This window comes from Ascidiella aspersa, chromosome 4 (genome assembly GCF_963924565.1).
Source record: "Ascidiella aspersa chromosome 4, kaAscAspe10.2, whole genome shotgun sequence".
NCBI classification, from domain to species: Eukaryota; Metazoa; Chordata; class Ascidiacea; order Phlebobranchia; family Ascidiidae; genus Ascidiella; species Ascidiella aspersa.
Window position 1 is genome coordinate 11,098,302 of NC_139450.1, and position 21,113 is coordinate 11,119,414.

The 21,113-nt window shown below is 36.4% G+C and overlaps 2 protein-coding genes across 3 annotated transcripts; both read right to left on the bottom strand.

The window, feature by feature from the left end:
- Positions 1-1,371: 1,371 nt before the first annotated feature.
- Positions 1,372-7,604, bottom strand: LOC146147800 (protein unc-93 homolog A-like). The gene is made up of 9 exons (XM_083387936.1): positions 7,484-7,604; positions 6,693-6,839; positions 6,120-6,298; positions 4,994-5,318; positions 4,227-4,336; positions 3,525-3,695; positions 2,427-2,661; positions 2,188-2,355; positions 1,372-1,472 (listed from the first exon to the last, which is right to left on the bottom strand). Exons 1-9 carry the CDS (start codon positions 7,587-7,589, stop codon positions 1,414-1,416), a joined length of 1,500 nt encoding a protein of 499 aa, XP_083244062.1. The 5' UTR covers positions 7,590-7,604; the 3' UTR covers positions 1,372-1,413.
- A 2,675-nt stretch (positions 7,605-10,279) lies between these two features.
- LOC146147801 (protein unc-93 homolog A-like) lies at positions 10,280-15,821 on the bottom strand. Of its 2 annotated transcripts, XM_083388599.1 has the most exons (8): positions 15,652-15,821; positions 15,221-15,367; positions 14,845-15,026; positions 13,157-13,624; positions 12,483-12,653; positions 11,595-11,829; positions 10,845-11,012; positions 10,280-10,506 (listed from the first exon to the last, which is right to left on the bottom strand). In XM_083388599.1, exons 1-8 carry the CDS (start codon positions 15,761-15,763, stop codon positions 10,466-10,468), a joined length of 1,524 nt encoding a protein of 507 aa, XP_083244725.1. In that variant the 5' UTR covers positions 15,764-15,821; the 3' UTR covers positions 10,280-10,465. The 2 variants fall into 2 exon arrangements, with proteins under 2 accessions (XP_083244725.1, XP_083244726.1); XM_083388600.1 differs by lacking the exons at positions 15,221-15,367; positions 15,652-15,821 and having other exon boundaries at positions 14,904-14,979.
- Positions 15,822-21,113: the final 5,292 nt, after the last annotated feature.

The following is a 21,113-nucleotide window of genomic DNA, read 5'->3' on the forward strand; positions in this document are numbered from 1 at the left end:
CAATGGACAATTCAACTTCAAGCGTGCAATAACGTTAATGAACAACTAATGAGCTTGGTTTCGAAAAGTAAGTTGCCTGAAAATTTTATTGCACAAATAATTATCTTCTTTAGGAGAGTCGTGTTGATTTTTTTGTTAAGTGCTTCGCGGTCCCGAAAATTGTCTCGCGGACCCAGTTTGAGAACCACTGCTGTAAACAAACGATATGAGTAATCGCCAGGTAAAACATCCGCACCATGTCGCATTTTTTTATGCAAACTTTCAACTATATATGCGAAAGCTTATATCAATATAACCAGTCTTGTCTAGTCAATACACTGAGCGGGTGTTGGCCGGCTTGCTGCCAGGCCAGCTCAACACCAGCCAACAAAAACTGTGTGGATTTGTAATCAGACTACAGCAATAGCCATTGTAGAAGTTGGTGGTTGATCGGGGTAAAAGAACATTTAATTGAGACTCATTAATCAAAACCACTTTCTACACGTCTAAAACCTGGAGCGAAGCCAATATGTGACTCTGCTAGCCTTTAGCCAACATTTCTTATTTCCCATGTTTTGTTTGCCCGTGTAATAGCCCCCAAAGTGTGATGAAAGCACTGCGTCTACTTTCAATATGACTCCATTTGCAAATAAAACAAATAATATTTTCCTCTGCTCTTGTGCGTTGACTGTCATAAGCGCTGGCTTTAAACTCGCCACGACGAATGGATTGTCTATGACGGACTGACGGTGGTATCCGAATGGCGGATCTCGCACCGGATCCGAATCTTTTCAACTTTTTGGATCGTCCGATATAGTCTAAAAAAAACTAATGAAAAAGCTTTTTAATAAACATACAGAAACATTTTAAGTACTTAAAATGCATTCAAAAGGCTGTGGTCACTTTGTAAAGAGTTGGTCATGTTTTTCAATGAAAAGGATTAAACTACTGGCCTACTTTGCTTGAAGTTACTAATTTATGTAACTTGGCTTTTCTTGCTGACTGTTTTGTCCATCTAATTACTCGGAGCTTGAAGTTCCAAGGCAAGGGACTCGTCATTATCATTTAACTTCCGTCAGCAGTGAAATCTTTCAAGCAACATCAATGTATTTAAATTTGATCTATTTTTCATTTTACGTCAGTTAGAGCTGAACGTCCTTGGTTTTATGAACGTACGTCGACGTTCGATTGTAGATATTATCTGACAAGCCATTATAAAAATATATATTAAAATATTTAAATGACCGTTGTGAAATGAAAATGACACACTTTTGCACGCACCCTTAAACACCAATAAAGGATTTGAACTATGGTAAAATAAATGTAGGCTAGGCCTAAAAGTTTAATTGCAGACTGTTTTTGTGACTGTTTACTTCTCTTGATTAAACATAAACTAAATTCACTTTGAAACAATCGATATTTATAGATGATTTTTCATCGATCTTCTTTCGTTTTGGAAAGCTTCGGGGTATAGTATACAATCTGCGATATCCCTGTTAAAAAATTCCTGTTAGAGGCGTCGAACATTTTTCCATGACATAATATTCAGTACATGGCCTAGGCTAAAATAACTCAGCTAACGTAATACGGAAGTGGAATTACTGGAAAGTTGACAAAACGAAATAACGCAAACTATTTTTTAAGACATATTGAAAAAATTGGTTATTTTGAACAAATTGATTTAAAATTCAGCACAGACAAATGGACAAAAATATTTCTGACTTTTGGCGATTTTGTTTTGCGATAAAAGATTTAAAGATTCAAGTTAAAACAATGCAAAGTATAATAATATGAATTTTATGTTACACCTGTGCTGTTTAAGGTTGCTGGTAGTTTTAAACCAGGCTGTGGAATCGGAGCTAGACTCGGGACTAGACGGAGTCGGTTTGTTTGGAGTATGTTTCGAAATTGAGTAGCCTAAACCTTCTCAAAACTACTGAGCGCTGAGTTCGACTTTCATTTTCGCAGTGTCAAGTTTAGAACAATTGTTTGTGCACATATCGCGGGTGAGTGAGTTGTGAAGCAACCCGATAAGTAAACTACTGTATATTCATCCTGTTTTTGTCACGGGTAGAACTCAGGGCTGTAAAGTCGTAGCCAAACTCGAAACTCGACTTTGTTTTTAGGCCGCAGTCGGCTATAGAGTAAGTCTTGACCAAGTCTGTAGCCCTTGTTTAAACCAATGCTACCATACACTTCCGCTCTTACCATATGTAAGCATAGCAGTGCTGAGCAGGGCGATTTGAATATAGATTTTCACGCGAACACACATTGCCGTGCTAATAGAGAACTGAATCAGCAATCCAACGTTGACCACCACGTTCCACAGGTTATAAGCGATCTTTTCGTTGGCGCCAAAGTATTCCCCATACATCGCTGTCAGTAAAACATTTTGTTGACTAAAACCCATTTAGGTGTGTTAAACAATTTGTTAAAATCCAGGCTACCTGCTATTAGTGTCTGCCAAATTCCGTCTGATGCGCCGAACGAGCAAAAAAGCAAGTAAACGATCCAAGTATTGTCGTCGTTAATCTGCCACAACAAGCTGAACGTATAGTTTGACATGTCTATCACAAAGGCCAACATAAAGGGAATGTTTCGGCCGAATTTTCCGCCCATCTTTCCAGCCATCATTGAAAACATCGCGTTGGTAATGCTGTACAGTGTGACAGATACCCCCACCTATAGATACCATTGCGGCAATTATAAAATTATATAGCCTACTGTTAATCCATTAAGTTTATGTAATACTTCAATCCAATGTGAAACTTTGAACGCTAGTTTTAGCCCTCTTGTGGTGCAAGTTCACTGTTTTATTGGTCAGAACAAGTTAAATAAAGCCTACCAGACATTGAAAATGAAGGACTATACAATATACCAAATCTCTTCGTAATTAATTGAAATCACGCACCCACACCAGGCGAGAAAGTAAAATACCTTTCGTGTCGAAACGATGATGGTTTTGTTTTGACGAAACGCATGAAATTTTTAAGAGATGGCGTCACAAAGTCATGATATACCTAGACGTCCTAAACGGGTAACCTGGAGAAACCTAAGGTTATCGTTCTACGCAATGCACAAATATGGAACTGAAATCTTAGTATAAAAAAATATTTTTAAGGAGGTAAATGGACAAGGCATAACAAACTAGAGCATTTTTCACCTGTTTTACGTACGGTACCTGCTAAAGTTATTCTACCTAACGCCTTTAGGGTAACAACTATTTTACCGGAACGGCGGCCAATCGACTTCAGGACCGCTTCGACATACTTTCACCACTGATCCACATAAAGACCGTGCAGAACTGGTATACACCGTTTTATGATCAGGATGTAGTGTAGTATTGCCTATTTACTTATGGGCTAATAAAACTTATCCGTCGACCTTGATATCGCTTCATGTAGTTTTCCTTAAATGATCCAAAGTTGATTTTGTCAGTTCTTGAGAAACCTGTTTATTCCCAATATTTGCAGTTGTCCCGTTTTAACTTTGGGTTCACTATTTGCGTACGCCTGCACAACTGTAGGCCATTCTAAGTGCCTCACCTTATCTATTCCAAGAATACATGTGGAATAAGCCCTCGTCATCTCTCCCATCGTGTAACTGATAGTCATGCCGTTGTAAATTGGTAAAAGCATGATCAACAGGTGCTTCGGTGTGAAGGCGAGAGACAATGTTGATGTCAGGAAATGTTTAACAAGGAACCACGGCGATATCTGACGAAACAACCAGATGTAATTGCCGCGCTTGTAGAGATTGGTTTATTGCGTGTGCTCTTCGGGCATGTAAACTTACGAGGACGCAGACTAAAACGTTTTAGAAGCCCTGTCATATGCAGGACCTGGCCCAGTTTGCTGGGGAAGGTCATGGAAATTTTCAGGGATGACGTCGCGTTTACGTCATAAGACAAAGTAAGCCAACACTTACGTAATTATGCAGCTAAAAGTCGGCCTAATCGCCAAAGTGCAAATAATCGCGTATATTTGTGAATTTTAAATATAGACATTTTGTAACGCATTTGAAACAATAAAAGAGATTCAAACATTGCTTGATACAATTTTTGATCTAACATGTAAGAAAAATATTTAACAAAAGTTCGCGGAAATTGCGACAAAAATTGCATTTACAAAAATAGATGTTGTACAAAGATAAAATACAAGTGTTACCCAAAAGCGTGTAGCACTTCGTAGCTTATTTTAGTTTTTGCTTTAAATAAAAAAACATTATGATAACACATAAACGGTCACCTGATACTTCCCCATCTCACTCTTGTAGGAAACCTCTATACCACCGTTTACAAAGATTTTCTGTGTGGAGTTTTCTTCATAAAATTTTAAACCTGTCAACTCAATGGAATCTAAAAAAACAAGCTTCATGCTTTTACAGAGGTTTAAAATCAAAACACAATGTCGTAGCTTATAACAAGTTGCACACCATACGACGCATGAATAACAGACTAACATTATGGCAGTTAAAATCTTCCTAAGACGATTTATTTTGTTTGATCATGTTTGCTATTTATACAGATGTCTAACTTATACACGTGTAATCGTGTATACAGGACTTAATTTGTACTTAAACGTTAATTTGAATAACAATGTCTATTCCTATTCACTAGTATACGCTAATATTTAAAGATTTAATAAATAATAATGTGACACTATGTGTCAAAACATTTTTTTCTTAGATTGGTTTGCCAGGTTACAACAAAAAGTTACCAATATATTTTACCAATTTGAAAATCAACAAGAATTGTTTAAAAATATTAAATGTTTTAAATTACACGAGAATACAGAGTTAAAAAGATCAACTTTTCCATGTTAAGACACTCTATCACAATTTTGGTTTGGTATGTTACATAAGTCTTGGTTTTTTTTACGTGTGATTTAATAAGGCGAGTTTCAATCTGTGAGGTACGTAAAATCAATGCTTGTGACTCGCTAGAAAGAAAGTACAGGCCAGATATATAGGATATCTGTTTGGTTGTAAGAAATAAGCTTAAATTGAAACTTGCCTTTCGACTCATCATTTTGTAGCCCTTCTAGCTCCCAAGCAATGTCGTTAGGAAGAAAGCACAAGTGAAGAGCGAAGGCGCATGCCATAAGCAAGCAAAGGATGGCCACCATTATGTAGCGAGTGGCGACAAATCTTGGCTCGTATTGTTCCATATTAGCCAAGGTCACTTCGGCCAGCTGGCAGTCATTGGCGCCGCATACGTCAGCAGTGACGTAATGTAACCTGGTTGATGTGTTTGTCGACACAATGGTGACATTCTTATCTACAGGCGACATTGAGCGATCGATGTGTAGGATGACATACGTAAGAACGTTTCCGGCGACCTATAATAAAAATTGCCGAGAAATTTTCATTAAAAAATACTCAATACCGCATTCGTTATGCTGAGATTTACCAAAATTGCATTTATATTCATAAAAAATTAAGAACGACGAAATATACATGTATCAACACTATATGTTCTTCAATCTCTGGTTATAAAGAAAAGGGCATTCGAAATAATTATACCAAATAAAATTAAAACTGCCCTACTCATATTTTATTTCCATTTCAAGTGTTATTCTTTGTCAATCTTTTATCAGTGGACAAAGACTATTTTTTCGTTTTTTGCTACTCTCCATTGTTTAAAATATTGCTAGATGGAATGCCTGAGTAACATTTCTGACATTTAAACAGTTTTACTAACGAAAAAGCGAGACATTATATTGGTCAAACGATTTTTTCATAACAGATTATTCGACATATTAATAAACGGATATTTGCAATGGACTATTTAAACAAGAATATTTCCGACATAACTTTTGTTTGGGATTTTGTTTTATAACTAAAACATTTTGCCAAATAAAACAATATCCAAACAATATTTTAACCCGACAAGTGTAAATTAGAGTTTAACATGTAGTAAGGGTTAGAGTTAACAATTAACATATAGTAAGTGGTCGTTTTTTAACCGCGCCCACACAAATAATATTACATTTTTAGGTTGCAGCATAAATGGAGATAACGATAGTGTGACTTGTCCAAGTTTAAATTACAAATTGTTGTATTTTTATGAATACTTGTAGGTGCGAGAAAACCCCTGATCTAGATCAGCGCCCCAACAAAAAATACATGTATAGTCTTACTGCGCTGGCTTGGTATGTTGTGAAGAAGTATCCGTTGTAGTAGCTATGGTACTTTTCGAGGTCTCCTTTTTCAATTGAGTTGCGTTTGGCAAAATTGGCGGTTAATATTGGCGTGGCAGTCCACCCAAAAGCTTCGGCAAGACCCAGAAAGAATCCACACGGTACTGTTGTGTAATACGCTATATAAAACACCATGATTTTAATACTGCTTGAACCTGTTAAGACGAAAGATTGTGCAAAATAAAGAATCATAGCTTATCTGTCGCTCGGATTTGACATTCATTTCCACAAGGATTTTATATCCATTTAATAAACAAGAAATATAAACAGACTAAATAGAAAACAACACAAAATTGAAAAAAGTCCAGCAAACTCTACACGTCGAAATTCGCTGCATCATCGACTTGCCCTGCTGTGCGGAGTTAAGTGTTCGACTATATGGTCACACTTAGGTAAACCCTAAAATATGATTAGTGAAATCTTAATACGGTACACCTTTTGTATATTCGAATAACAGAGAGCACGATAGTAAAAAATCACAAAAGTATATTAATTGTCATGTTATCTTCTTACATGTGTACATGTTTCCCAGGATGAATATGAAATAGGAAATCACAGCAATAAGCAATAGTGTTTTTACCCCATAGCGATACCCAACAACGGGTATAATTGATGCAGCAAGAAGAGATGTAGCGTACCCGACAGCAAAAGCCGTTGTTCCTGTAAAAATGTATTGGGTGAATTAATAAGGGTTACAAAGGATTACAATTCTATCATTATTACAAAGGTTGGAGATTTGACACTCGACTAAAGGTTGCGTTACCTTGCGTACGCCGATAATTAAGGTGAGGACCAAATTAATTGGGTATTATATTTTTGTAAGGGACGGTGCCTTTTTCACAATATTAAAGCGTTTTGACATCTTTGTTCCCAGTTTTTGACGTTCTACTCTTTAAATTGAACTTATATTACACACCTGAATGTATTGTCCGTATACTTAGAATCCTAATTTCTATCCCTTTGATTACGAAGTTAAAGAGAAACGCGGACACGATTATTTCACTGTAAAATTAGTAATGGTGCACACCTTTCTAAAGCAATGGGCTATCCTACGAATGCCTGTCATGCATTAAAAGTTACAGCTGCTGTCATGAATAGGTGCTAGGTTTTGCCCTAGTGAAGTTTCACCTTTAGGTGAATAGTAAATTAAATGTAATGCCCGCTTTGCGAAATTAAGTGATTGGCAACATGATATATTCCTTGCGCAGGGTTTAGTCCTACTTGTATACAAATATAGGTCAGAGCAATCATAAATCGTGCGGTAGATATAACGACCTTAGGAACTCCTAAAATTGTTTACTTACCAATGCCATCGCTAACGTTGAGACTGGATACTAATGAATAATTTGCAGTTTCTGCAGTGGATCCAATAAAAATAGCAACTAAATATACCACAAATATAGATTCCATTTCGTACAAAAACACATAAAATGTTTCGATTTGTATGGTACACACAATAAGTTTTGTGCTCTGATGCCCTACTTCAGCTAACAGTTATTATACTCTGTTTAAATAATTAGTCGTTCGTTAAAGTATCGAACTCATTAAACTATTAATAGCGACTTATGCTCATACACCGAAAAATATAATAGTAAATTGCACAGCCTATGCAGAGCAGCCTTATAAGTTATAGGCTATGTTTTATGAAATAGCATTTAAGGAACATATCGCCTACTATGTTTTTCTTGCACATCAACCCACTAGTTTAAAATAAATCTTGTAAAAATAGTTTAAACATTATTTTGACCGTTTTATAAGGAAAATTGCATCGGTCTTCTTTGAAAGCATTGAACAGGCAAAAGCGTTATGAACACACAAGAGCCAAAAATACTAAGGGTTTTTCCAAGACTTTAAAAAGTTGACGTATTTTTTTTTATAAAAAAACTAAATTGCAAATCTTCTAACGCCAGGATTCACGCTTTTAATCTGTGCTATTCTTCTATAACTGCAAGCTTTTTGGAGTGAGAAACATAAAACGTCTCAAACAAAGTAAAACTTTTCAGTAAAATCATAAAACAGATTCAAATTAAAAGCAAATACGTAAGTAATTCACAAATTGGATTAGAATGAGCAGCATGTCGCACTAATCTGTAACGTAAAGTTCCAGTTGTTTAAGTCTGTTATATATCAAACAAGCTGCAACACAGCCAGCAGTTCATTAAGCAAACCTCAGTGCTCAAAACACCTCTTATGTTACAAACCAAGTTTACATAATTTATTTGTTCAGCATACACAACCCGGCTATTTAACTGAGACATAAAGTTGTCACAAGTGAAAAATACAGTCGCTTTCAAATCGTATGACAAACATTAAGTGCAAACATTATAAAGGGGATTTTAATTTTATATAACTTTCCATCGGGGAGAATAACTTTCGAGGCTAACTGACACTGTAACAAATTTCGCCTATTGTAATTCAGCAACCATTATTTACTTGCAGCACACTCTAATAACTGTTTTTAGTTAGAGGCACTCTTTAAGAACGCCAACAAAATTTTCTATTGTCCTGCGGCTGTATACTACAAATTGGCACATAGCTTGCGGAGCTGTAGCGGTTAAAATGTGGCATTTTAAATATTAGCTTATATTTTGTTAACATAATCTGGCTACTTTTTATGAGCGAATTTCAGATGAGAGGATCAATTAATAATTACCGATTGCGATAACATTTCTAAAGTTATTAAATTTTGGGCCAGTACCTTTAATTTTCCATTATGCTTTGTTAATTTTTGTGTAGGGATTTATTAGCATTCCTGCAAATGCTTTGAATAAATCTTCTTTTAGACTTTTATGCACTTCAATAAAGTATATCTTTTTTTAAATTGATTTTCCGATAGCCTATTTGTTATTTTGTTACTAAAAGTTTCTCTGTCATTATTTGCATTTTTTCACTAGAGGGTAAATAACCTTGCTCTCCTCCAATAAAAAAATTAGGCCTACTGAAATAGGGTCGATATTCTGGATTCGTTGTTGTAGATTCAAAATATGATAGTGTAAATTATATGGAAAAATCAACTTTGAACATCTTTCGTTTACAAAATTTTATAAACGTTATAGTGGCCGTCTTCATGTTTCTTGTCGTAAAGGTAGTAGGGCCTACCTTATGGGAACTCCTTTTCTAGGTCATACGCAGATATAAACCCAACAGTTTTCCACACGGCGGCAGACGCGTCTCGAGTAAGACCAGTAAAAAACTAATTATATTTTAAGATATTGTCGCATAAGAATACCACGCAGCGAACGAAGACCTTGCAACGCTGGTGTCAAAGAAGGAAATTACTTAGTTTTTTAGGTACTAGCCTACTTTCTCAACACATATCAAGAATCCTATATTTATGCCACTGCTGGCTGTGCGTTGCCGAACCCCGAAATAAACAAACTCTTTGTATTCACGTCACAAAGGATCTTGCGTTTGAATTGTAAGCGGCCTTAGCTTTGCATAAACCTACAAAGGCTTTGTTTTTATGAAACTAAATCCAAACAGCGTTTGGTTTTACGACACATTGTTTTTTGTTTTGATATTTTGCCTTGCTTTGATTAGCCAGAAAGTTTTCTTTTGTTGTAAATGCCTGTAAAAAAGACAGACTTCCAAATATTCCTGAAAAACAAAGCATTTAACGAGTGACCACCATAATCATTTACTGGGTATAGCAAAAAAGTACAAACAATAGTGAGGTATAATCTTAACATCAACAGTACAAGTAATTTGATTACATTAGGCGGAAAATATTTTTCTATTAATATTCCGGAAACGTGGAGATTTTATGGGTGAACGAAGAAGATCTTGGCCTTATAGATGAACATCGAATAGCTTGTTTTCAATCACTAAAAATATTGCATTTATACGAAGTGCGTTGTTACGTTGTTGCGGTACAAATGGTCGCTTGTCGTGAAAAAGTATCCTTGACCAATATTGGGGAACACACAACACAACCTACAAAGCAACAATATATAAAGCAGAATAATCTATAATACCAAAGTATTAAGACCAACGACGTAATAAAGCCAAATATATTTCCCTGTAGGGAGAGGGAATGGGACAAACGCGGGGCATCAGTCTTGCATCGGCCTGTTGGTGTCGACGTTTGGGCGCCCTATTGTTTCAATGGTTCCGTTGGGACGCGCAGTTTGGCACCGGATTGTTTGCCCCTGTTGGGGGTTGAGGGCATTTAAGGGGTGGGGTTAGACATCTGTCCTATTTTGGTCTTCTTCCGACTTGTGTTATATTCCGACGTCTATGTTGTTCTTATTTCGGGCTTATGGCTGGAGTTCCGATATTCTTTTCATTCAACAACATTTTCTCGGGTAGTAGACTAGTTGAGATATACCTGATTACAAAAACATTAACTGAGAGATACAATGTAGGCTAATATAAAAGTGTTATTAAACAAAAAACGTTAAAAATCACGCCTGAAACTGTTTTATTAAACCAAAAATGCAATTGTCTTACCAAACAATGCCTTTTCATTTTCCAACCAACAAAACTGTTTTAAACACCGTGATAACTATATACAAAATACGGATCAAATGAAGTATAGTTTGAATATTAGTTCACAGTAGAGAATATCTCTGACGCTGCGTACTACCATTCGCTTTTCCGCTGCGAAACCCACTACAGAACCAGATCCGACCTAAGTACATATTTTCTGTTCAGTGAACAACCTACCATAAAGCATCATGGCGGTGCAAAGAATTGCAAGTTGAATGTAGATCTTGGAGTAAATGCACAGCACCGTGCTGACAGAAAACTGAATGAGGAAGCCACAGTTAACCATGCTGTTCCACAGGTTGTAGGCTATTTCTTGCTTTCCTATGAAGTACTCGCCGTATAACGCTAAACATGAACGAAAAAAATGAAAGATGTCGGTAATTAATCTTCGAGAAATGTGATAGTTGACTTGTCTGGGGTGTCGGGCCAAGTGATTCAGCAGTGCTTTACGTACTTGTGTTATCCTAATTAATTATATAAAATAGGTACCTAATTGGTCGATACCATTTAGCTAAAAACTAGTTTTTTTAGTTAAGAGGGTGTACCATACATAGAATTACTTAAATTAGATCTAATTAAATTACTATAGGAACAAGGCTTTTAGTTATCATAAAAATGTAAACGTGGCAAGTTTTATTTACCACATATGAGACAAACAGGGCAACTAAGGAGGGTTTTGTTTGGTCTTTACAATCATACATGTTTAACAATATCTAATTAAAAAAAGTCTAATAAAAGATTGAACTTAAATTATTAACACACTTGCATCTAGAGTTAGACCTTTGGTAAAACTAAAAAAGCTATCTAATGCTTGTGTTAGATTTAACTTTATTCTTCACACAAATGTTTATCTAATTATAGTCATGTCTTCCTTAAGTCGTGTGCATCACATTGTAATCAAACACAAATTACACAATATATATTTACCTATTGTAAGGGTTTGACAAATGGCGCCGGACACGCCAAAGGAAAGAAAAAGAACATATACGAGCCAGGTTTCGTGATACGAGGTCTGCCACAACAGACTGAACGAATAAATGGAAACGTCGATTCCCAGCGCAGCAAGTAAAGGGAAGTTTCGACCAAACTTTCCGGCAACTTTTCCGGTGATCACGGAGGAAAGGCCGCTGAATAGACCATACAACACCACACAGAGGCCCACCTATTCATAGAAAATATGTATGTTAAATGTTTTCGGATTTTAGAACGTTAAACTAGTTTATTGTCGCCATTGTTCACCATATTTTAAAGAGTTCTTCCAAAAGGAAGTTGCCAACACTATAAACATTATAAGGAACACACAAAAGGACACAAAAACAACAATACCTAAAGCAGAAAAATATAAAATACCATAGTATTTAGACCAACAAAAAATAAAGCCGAATACGCAGTAATATCCACGACAGAATAAGATAAAAATTGTCTTAATAAGACGTAAACCTGTGGGAATAAGTCCTCAATCCACCAAAATGTGGCCAACTAACACCTAAAACTGAAGGAAAAGAGTATAGGGACAATCGGGGCCATCGGTCTTGGTGTCGACGTTTGGGCGCAGCTGTTTTGGCACTGCATTTTAGGGTCCTGTTTGGGGTTAGTGGTGGCTTTTGGGCAATGGGTGGGGTTAGAAAGTGGGTTAGGATTGAAATTATCAGGGTTAGTGATGTACTTTGGGATGGGGGGTTGGGTTAGGTAAAATGTTAATATTTTTCAAACTATGATTATAAAGTTAAGAGGTGTTAAGAGACGTTGAAGCGATTAATCGTAAAACGCCATCGCACAGTCAGTGAAATAATCTCGTACTAATGACAAACAAACCTTATCCACGCCCAAGATACAAGAAGAATAGGCCCGGGTCATTTCTGCCATGACGTATCCAATAGTCATTCCGTTGTAGATAGGTAGCAGCATTACAAGCATATGCTTGCCGGTGACGGCCAACGACACAGTCGACTTCAGCGACAGCCACAGAATAGCGGTCAGCGGGATCTAAAAAAGACCAATGCCAAGTAGTACAAGAATTATGTTTAGATCGAAGGATTGGGAATACTGGCCAAAGATTTACGGAACCGAAACAAAACGCTAAAAATCATTAAATCTCGGATTTGAATACAGCATGAACATTAAACCAATTTTTTACAATGTATTGTTGGCGACCGTATTCACTACACATTAAACTTTAAACGAACAACACACTCAGAATCATTTGCGTGATCGATCACTCCCTTCCTTCCCTTTCAAAAAGCTTACCTTACTGATAACGCTAATAACGATTTAGAAGGTTTTCTGGATTACCAAGTTTTCGCCATTTTGCTTACTTTGCTAAAGCCCCAAATCGTTGAGGCCTCGTATATTTTCTATAGTTATGAGAGAAACCAAAGCTAAACGTCCAATAAAAAGTATTTTCTAGGATCATCCCACGCTTATCTACCAAGCAAAAAGTCAAAAGCGGAAACCTTTAAACTTATATACTTTAATGCAGTGTTTTGTACCCGCGTTGATTCCCTGGCCTCCAGGCTCTTTCTATCAGAAGTTGAGGTATCCATGGGATTATCTTCAGCATCGCTAATATCCTTACGATCATTTTGCGACTCCTTTTCATTTACCGCCATTAACTCCTTCGCCGAGCTTAAACCATGGCCAGCTTTATCGGCGCTCGGTTCGGCAAAAGCGACCGGCCACGATATGTCGTTGGGAAGGTAAGTAAAGTGCACGGCTATAGCGCACAGCAAGAGCAGCAGATATACCCCAACCATCGTGTATCGCGTGGCTATGAAGGCTGGATGGTATTGCTTCTTGTTGGCCTGGGTCACCTGGGCGATCTGGCAGTCATTGGCGCCGCAATGACGGAGGTCTGCTCTCTCGGTCGTGTTGTTGTGGTACGTGTCGTTCAATGGTTGGCTGGCGGCCAGCGTATGGTCGATATACAGAACCAGTGAACTTATGCTGTTTCCGACCACCTGCAATTGAGAAGTTAAAAACGCCGTAAATTGTTCTGTACCCGGAAAACCTGCTGTCAACAGTATCATTAGAAAGCTAAAACTATACTGTCCACAAAAACCGATCAAAGTTGTGGGCGGGATTCAACATAGAATCCCAGGGGATTTTAGAACTCCAGAATATCGAATCCTAGTATATTATTATAAAATAATTTAATCTTGATTTTGTTTAGGAACGAGGGATTAATCTTTATTTACCCTACAGGTCCCACAGTCGCAGCCAGTAATTTTTTAACATGTCTTTATTGTATTAATTTTTTTAATGTTTAACATTCTTAACAACTGCCATTTAAAGCAGTTTTGCAAACTGTATGTGTCCAGGTTGTTGCCAAAACCTAATATCTAGCCAATGTAGTGTGTACAATTCACTGTACACAATGGACTCCTCAGCAATTCGGTCCTGTTTTTTGAAACATTGTTGTGTTCAGTTCTCCTCTTTTAACTAACGTGATCTGTTATGCAGTCAAATAATGAACTACAATGAATACAATATTACTAGTGCCAGTAATGCATAACCGATACTTGAACATTACGATGTGAATAACCTCGCTGAATATTGGCCCAAAGTTTGAGTAACTTGAGTAACCCTGTAGCGCATTTTGTCCAACGCAAGCACGTTGTAGGAGGGAATGTTACTTTCGTAACTTAACGCATTCAAGGGAATTGCAAACTTTGCACCTGGCATTACACGTTGGTCGCTCGCCAATAACGCTACTCTGACACTTAAGTATGCGAGACGAGAAGTACTTGGTCGCCCGAAAAAACGCTGACGCCGCACTACATGGCTACATTAAAAGCATGCAGTATAAATGCGTCGCCATAGCGACAGGCCCAAACTTGTCACTCGCGTACGCACAATTAAGCGCAACCATCTGCGGTGAAAGGAAACAAATTATAACGGTTTCAATAACCTGGCAAAAAAAACAACAAAATTAGATAGGAATCCCATTTGGATTCGAATCCAAGGATCCGATATTGTAGTTTAAACATGCCTAGTTGTCGGTTACTAAATAAATATAATTATTTGGGCACATAGGACGCTCTTAGTGCCGTGTTAACGTCAAACATGCTTAGATTGGTTTAGTAGACAGTGTTCAAATATGAGACATAATTACAGGGTGGTAAATAGTTTTCAAACCCAGAAAAGCTTATGGTCAACATTTATCGGTATTGGTTATTACACAGCTGGCTTGTATCACTGCATAGTAATATCCAGTGTAATATCGTGTATGCTTCTCACGGTTCCTGGCGTCATTTCTTGAACGAAGTTTGGCAAAGAATGTTGTTATGATGGGCATAGCTGTCCAGGCCCAGGCCTCGGACATACCAAGTAACATGCCAGCAGGCAGGACTGTGTAGTAGGCTAAAAAATAAGTCAAGAAATTAATTAGTTACAGTATTTACGAATCAAAAAATTTTGACAGAATCACACAGGTTCCTCAAAGGCCCCATTTACTGAAAGCAAAATCTAGATTAGCATAAGGTAGCAATACACCACATATTGAACTGTCAGCTACTTTTTCTCACTAGACATTGTTATTGGTTTAATTATCTTACATGTGTAGGCATTTCCAAGAACAAAAAGAAAGTACCCAATCTCAGCTGCAATTAAAAGAGTTTTGCATCCAAACCGATATCCCACAACTGGGGCAAGAGGGGCAAAAAATAAAGAAGTGATATAGGCTAGTGCCAGGGATAACGTACCTGAAAATAAAATAAGATGATGTTTTGACATTAAAATAACTTTTATGTTACTGCTAGACTTGGTATTAGCAATTATTTAATGGTAATTAAGTAACATTTATTTGACATAAAAGTCAACCCTATACTAAATATGTAATCTTATTTTTTAATTCTTATATCAAATTTTGTATATAATAACAGAATATTGCAGTTGTGTTAGGCTGCAATTATGCTTATAAAAAATTAGTTATTAAAAAAAGTGTATCCACATAAAACAACTAATACTGAGTTGGTTTGCAACTTACCGAGGCCTGCATCAACATTTAAACTTGACAAGTGGGTATACACACCAGTAATAGCTGTAAATGAGAACAAAATGGCTAGCAAGTAAGCCAGAAATGGAGTATCAGTGGCCATGATCGATTTTATATAAGAGTTTAAACCAGTTTGGTTTCATACTACCTAAAACATAATAAAAACCCTTAACCTGTAGTACAAAGAGATTATATTTATGTTGATTTAACGTGATTCAAAGTGGCACTGCAAACTGCTATATATATATTCTTAAATTACAACCAATATATTTGATTCACATACACACTATTGATAACACAGGTAACATTTCCTATGTACACAAATGCATATATAGCAGGTTTGCTCTTAACACAATATTAGACACAACATAAAAGAAGTACCTACTTAAGAGGTCTCACGACTCTCACGTGTGCTTGTAGTCTGCTATGCTAGTATCATTTGCCCCGTTTTACTGAAGCGTGACACGTTGTTAGGCAACTTGAAACAGGTTAAGAATTAAATATAAACACAAACTGGTCAAATTAACGACATATAAAACTATGTCATTGGTCAAATAGTCGGTAAAACATTCTTCGCAGATTCATCATTATTTCATTACTGTTAAATCTGTTAAATTGACGCTTTCCTGTCAATTAAGGTCGATATACTGGCAAGCAGGAAAACAAAGTGTACCAGTTGTTGATTAACTATTTGGTTTAACGATCGCGAAGAACAAACGTGGTCTGCGTGAGCCAGCCTCACAATCGTAGTTCATATTACATTAGTACAGACAGCCCACGCTAATACCTTAGTCTGGATACAATGCGTCGCGCGAGACTGTGCTAAGTTACAAAAAAGGACTGCGCTAAGTCAGAAAAAATGGCCTCAGACCTTATTTAGCCTGACGAAATCAAAGGACTAATACCGTGTCGTAATAACGTACGATTTGTAATATGTCCGAAATCCCGTCGGAATAACATCTACATGGGCTGAATCAGGCCTATACAATATTTTATTGAACCCCAAACTCCACCCCTAAGTAGACCTTATCACTAACTCGACCCTAATAATTTCAACCCTAATCCATTTTCTCACCCCACCCATTACCCACCAGTAACCCCAAACAGCGGCGCCCTAACAGCGCCCGAACGTCGACACCAAAACGGTCGATGCAAGATTGACAGCCCCGATCGTCCAATACCCTCTCGACCCTACAGTTTCAAACGTTTTGGGCTATTTAGGCCTTATTCCGATAAATAAGGTCAAAAAACTATTCCAGCTGGTTTATGTATTATTTTTGAAGGCGATTTAGATCTCATTCTGTCGTGGGCATTACTGCGCATTTGGCTCTGTATGTCGTTGGTCATAATTCTATGGTAGGCGTATTATATTGTTTTCTTCTTTAGGTATTGTTGCTTTGTAGGTCTAATTCCGTGTTCTCAAAAATGCGACCCATTAAATTGTTAAAACATTGACACTAACTGCTTCATTTACTCGAGGTGTGTGAGATTCACATAAACATTAGGTACCCCTAATTAATTTATTTGAGCCTATACTCATTTTACATGGATTTCTGACGATATGTCGTAGTACGACGTCACAACCGTTTAGCCTATCTTAAAGAGCCGGTTGTTTTAATTCGAATTCTCGAGTGTTAAAATAAAAATATTACTAAATGTCTTCCGATTAAAATAAACACTAAAATATGGCTTTTATCTCGTTTACCTTGACTAAAACTTACACTCCCAGAACATACAACCCTACTACAGCAAAAATATCTACAGAAGAACTAGCCAACCTATATATTTATTTTAGGCGGGACAACTAAATTACTGTAGTAAGATACAAATAAAAACTAAAATAATGAATGTATTTATAATTTAGCCCTATATAATCGCCACTTTATACTTAAATAGACTGCTTTCTTTAAAAGTATTTATCCGGTTTGTTTTTTTAATTTCAATTGGTTCGCCGCTTAAAACATAGACACGGGTAACTCAGTGTGTGTTTTCTTGGCCACCAAGCCCGACAAGGTCAGTACTAAGACACGCATCAAATTAAAAAAAATTGCAGCCGGCTAAAAAACAGGGACTTTGTTGAATAATAGGGTGGCGTGGACAAAGTGATAAAAACGGGACAGGTGGAACCATACAGGTGAACTATTTCAACATTTCCTTCAAAGTATAGAATCTTGCCAAAGTTTGTATTGTATCGTCATATAGTTACTGTTGCCTTCTTCACCAGGTTAAATCTGTTCAACGAGTCAATCACCCTTCGCCAGTGTTGAAAGTCCATGAAAGGAAACCACACTCAAGAAAGGTCGAAAATCACTGAATATACCGGTATCAATACTTTTCTACACGACAGTTAATCTTGCAATTACAGAAATGTTAACGGTATTTTATTTACTTTGTATAGCCTACTTTTATTTCCTACATCCACTTCGTTCGGTTTGGTATCCTTTTACTATTATAATAACAAAACGTCAAAGGCTACTATTTTCTATTGTTAAGTGTTAGATAATGTTTTTACAATGCTTAATTGATTAACAGTCAATTTTTACAGAAATACCACTCCTATACAAACCCTTGTCAATAATTGTCAATTTATTGATGTTAATACGAACAGATTATAGCTCTTAATCCGATCTTGGATAATAATGCATTACAGTACAGTAACGGTACCAAACTAGGTCACGTGCTAATTTCAAGTCAATACATACAAACAAAGGCAGGCCAGCCTGTTGGTTTTCCCAGCAGAAAATTACAATTGACATATACTTGATTTCTCTGACTGCTCGACTTTCATTCAGATTAAATAAGTGAGGCTCGACATCAAATTATCAAAGCTACGCTGCATTTGTGTGATATTGGAGCAATTTTATTCAGATAACATTCTCTCGAAATGAGCAAAAGACAATCGATTTTTTTAAACTGTCTACATTTCAAAGCATTAAAAGTTTTACTTAAAATAAAACGTTTAGGTCCATTAAGCATAGTAAAGAAATAAACTTCATCTGTAAGGTTCGACTTGTGTAGGGTATAGGTAAACTCGTAAACCGTTATCGGTATTAATTCACCTCGAATATTGTTCTCCTCTATAGACAGTTTTCGAACAACAATTCTAAATACAAATATATATTAGCTTGTAATGACAATTCCAGTCTTATCCTGAAATGTGCTTTTTTGTTAACAACTCGACATAAAATGGAATCTAAAACACTGTAGGGCTTATACCGTTTCCAACCGACGCACATCTGTCCCTTCTGTTTACTAAGCAAACTGGCTTCTATGTAATGTGCAACAGACTATATTGCTCTAGTCTACAGCAACAGATGGTGAATTCGATTAAAGATTCTGTCTAGTAATTAAAGCGATGAACCGATAGTTATGCAAAGCAAAGAATGTTACAAAACTAATAGTAGGTTGTTAAGATTGGCTAAAGGTGGGTTCTATAGAACGCTTGCTGCACAAATCACACGTTAACAAATTTATGGAAATCTAGCTGATCTGGTTCCCTTGCTGCCAATTGCGAAGTGTTTGTTTGTCTGTTCTCGACCTGTTCGCTAAGCTAACATGAAAGACCTCCTATTTGAAATCGGCGCCACTGCATGTGGGCATCACTCTAAATAGGGGTGCGCCATAACAAAGCACTTTAATCGTCCAGAGACAATGTAGAAGCCTGCTGAACTACGAAACGGCAGTTTCCCCTTTATTTCGCCTTTCTTTAACGACAACGGCTGCATGGCGTGTTTTGTGTTGAATGAAATATAAGTGTCGGTACTTGAACGGTTTAACCTACGGTACCTTAACTAAATCAATGAAAAACTTACATGTGGCGATAGCGTCATCAACATTCATCAATTTTTATGTTTTGCGTGACTGCAAAATATTTACGTTTTTACTAAAAAATGATAAAGTACATTGTTTTTTGTATAATGTTGCAACTATGTACTTGAATACAAGATGGGTATTTATTTATTTAAAAACTTGTACTTTATCAGATCCTACATAAGTGTTTTCACCTATACCTGAATTTAACAATGTTCTTCTTAAAGTAGTACTCACCAGTCGCCAAACAATTCACCTGGGAGATTGTATAGCCTATCAATACCTTCGACAATCACTTGGTGTGCTTTTATTATATCAAAGTTGTGTGGCTCTAAAGGGTAAATTTTATAAGCGTGGTTTACATTCCAGGCCTTTGGGTTACCACTAGCGCAAATCATATAACCTTAACTTAAAAAAACGTAATTGATAACAGTTATAATGTCGTATCGTTGCAAATAGCCAAGAAATATTTATCATCTTTGTACGTACGCTTGTCTCCTTTACTGCGTTGTAATCATCATTCATCCTAAAAACACGTCAAGCTTTTGCCGTTAGCTACGGATGTAGCCTATGAACCATGCCATATAAAATACAAAAAACAGATTAGATTGGATTATCCAAAATTATTGCCGGTATTATTAGTTTAACTTTCACCTTGTCCTATATAAAATGTATTGCATTCACGTTAATAAATCCAACACAAAAAATGTATATCAATTTAATTATAAAGAGGGTTCTTCCGACAATAATTTATTCTGTACCGACGTTTCAATAATCTATCCAGGTAATCTTCATCAGGGCATATAAACTTGTAAAACTTGTTACAAGTTTATATGTATAAATTATTGTCGGAAGAACCCTCTTTATAATTAATATAATGCCTGGCAGCAACAGTATATTCATTCGTATATCAATTTACTTTGGAATTAATAATAATACTTAAGTGAGAGTGAGGGTTGTTCTTTTTACCACTGGCTGTTTATGGTTGAATGTGAAATGTCTTAAACTGCTTAATAATATTTGTCGCAATTACACATATACAACTTTTTAATCACTTATGTTCTAACTCGCTTTTTTATTTTCTCATTTACTTATCCCAAGTTAAATCTTTTTAATCCATTTTTTTGGTTTATATTTACAATGAATCTAGCTGTGCAAAGGTACATGTGGGTGTTAAAAAAAAATGATCTACCTGATGAAATTTATTTCTACCCTTTAAAATATCACGTTTTTGATTCACACAGAACGTGTTGTTAAAACTGAGGTTCTTGGTCTCCGGCTTGTTGACCGTGTCCATCATGTATAACAAGTTTCTTTTCTATTTCTAGATGTATGTTTTCCGATTTTCCTGTGTTATAAAAACAAAACTCTTTAATTTTACTACTTAAATTATTTATATTTAATACGCTTGTGTCTATTAACTATTTAATGTTTAAACAACAGACTGATTGAAATCTTAAACTAAAGCTGGACCCATTGATCTTATGACGCGTAGAAACATTGACAAGCCTGGTGTTTGATTGACAATTACTGACGTTGCGATCTTATAAAACTTGATGACAACATATGCTGCGATCTTATAAAACTTGATGACATATGTTTTACATCTACGTATAGCCTTTTTCTTCAGTTGCATAATAACG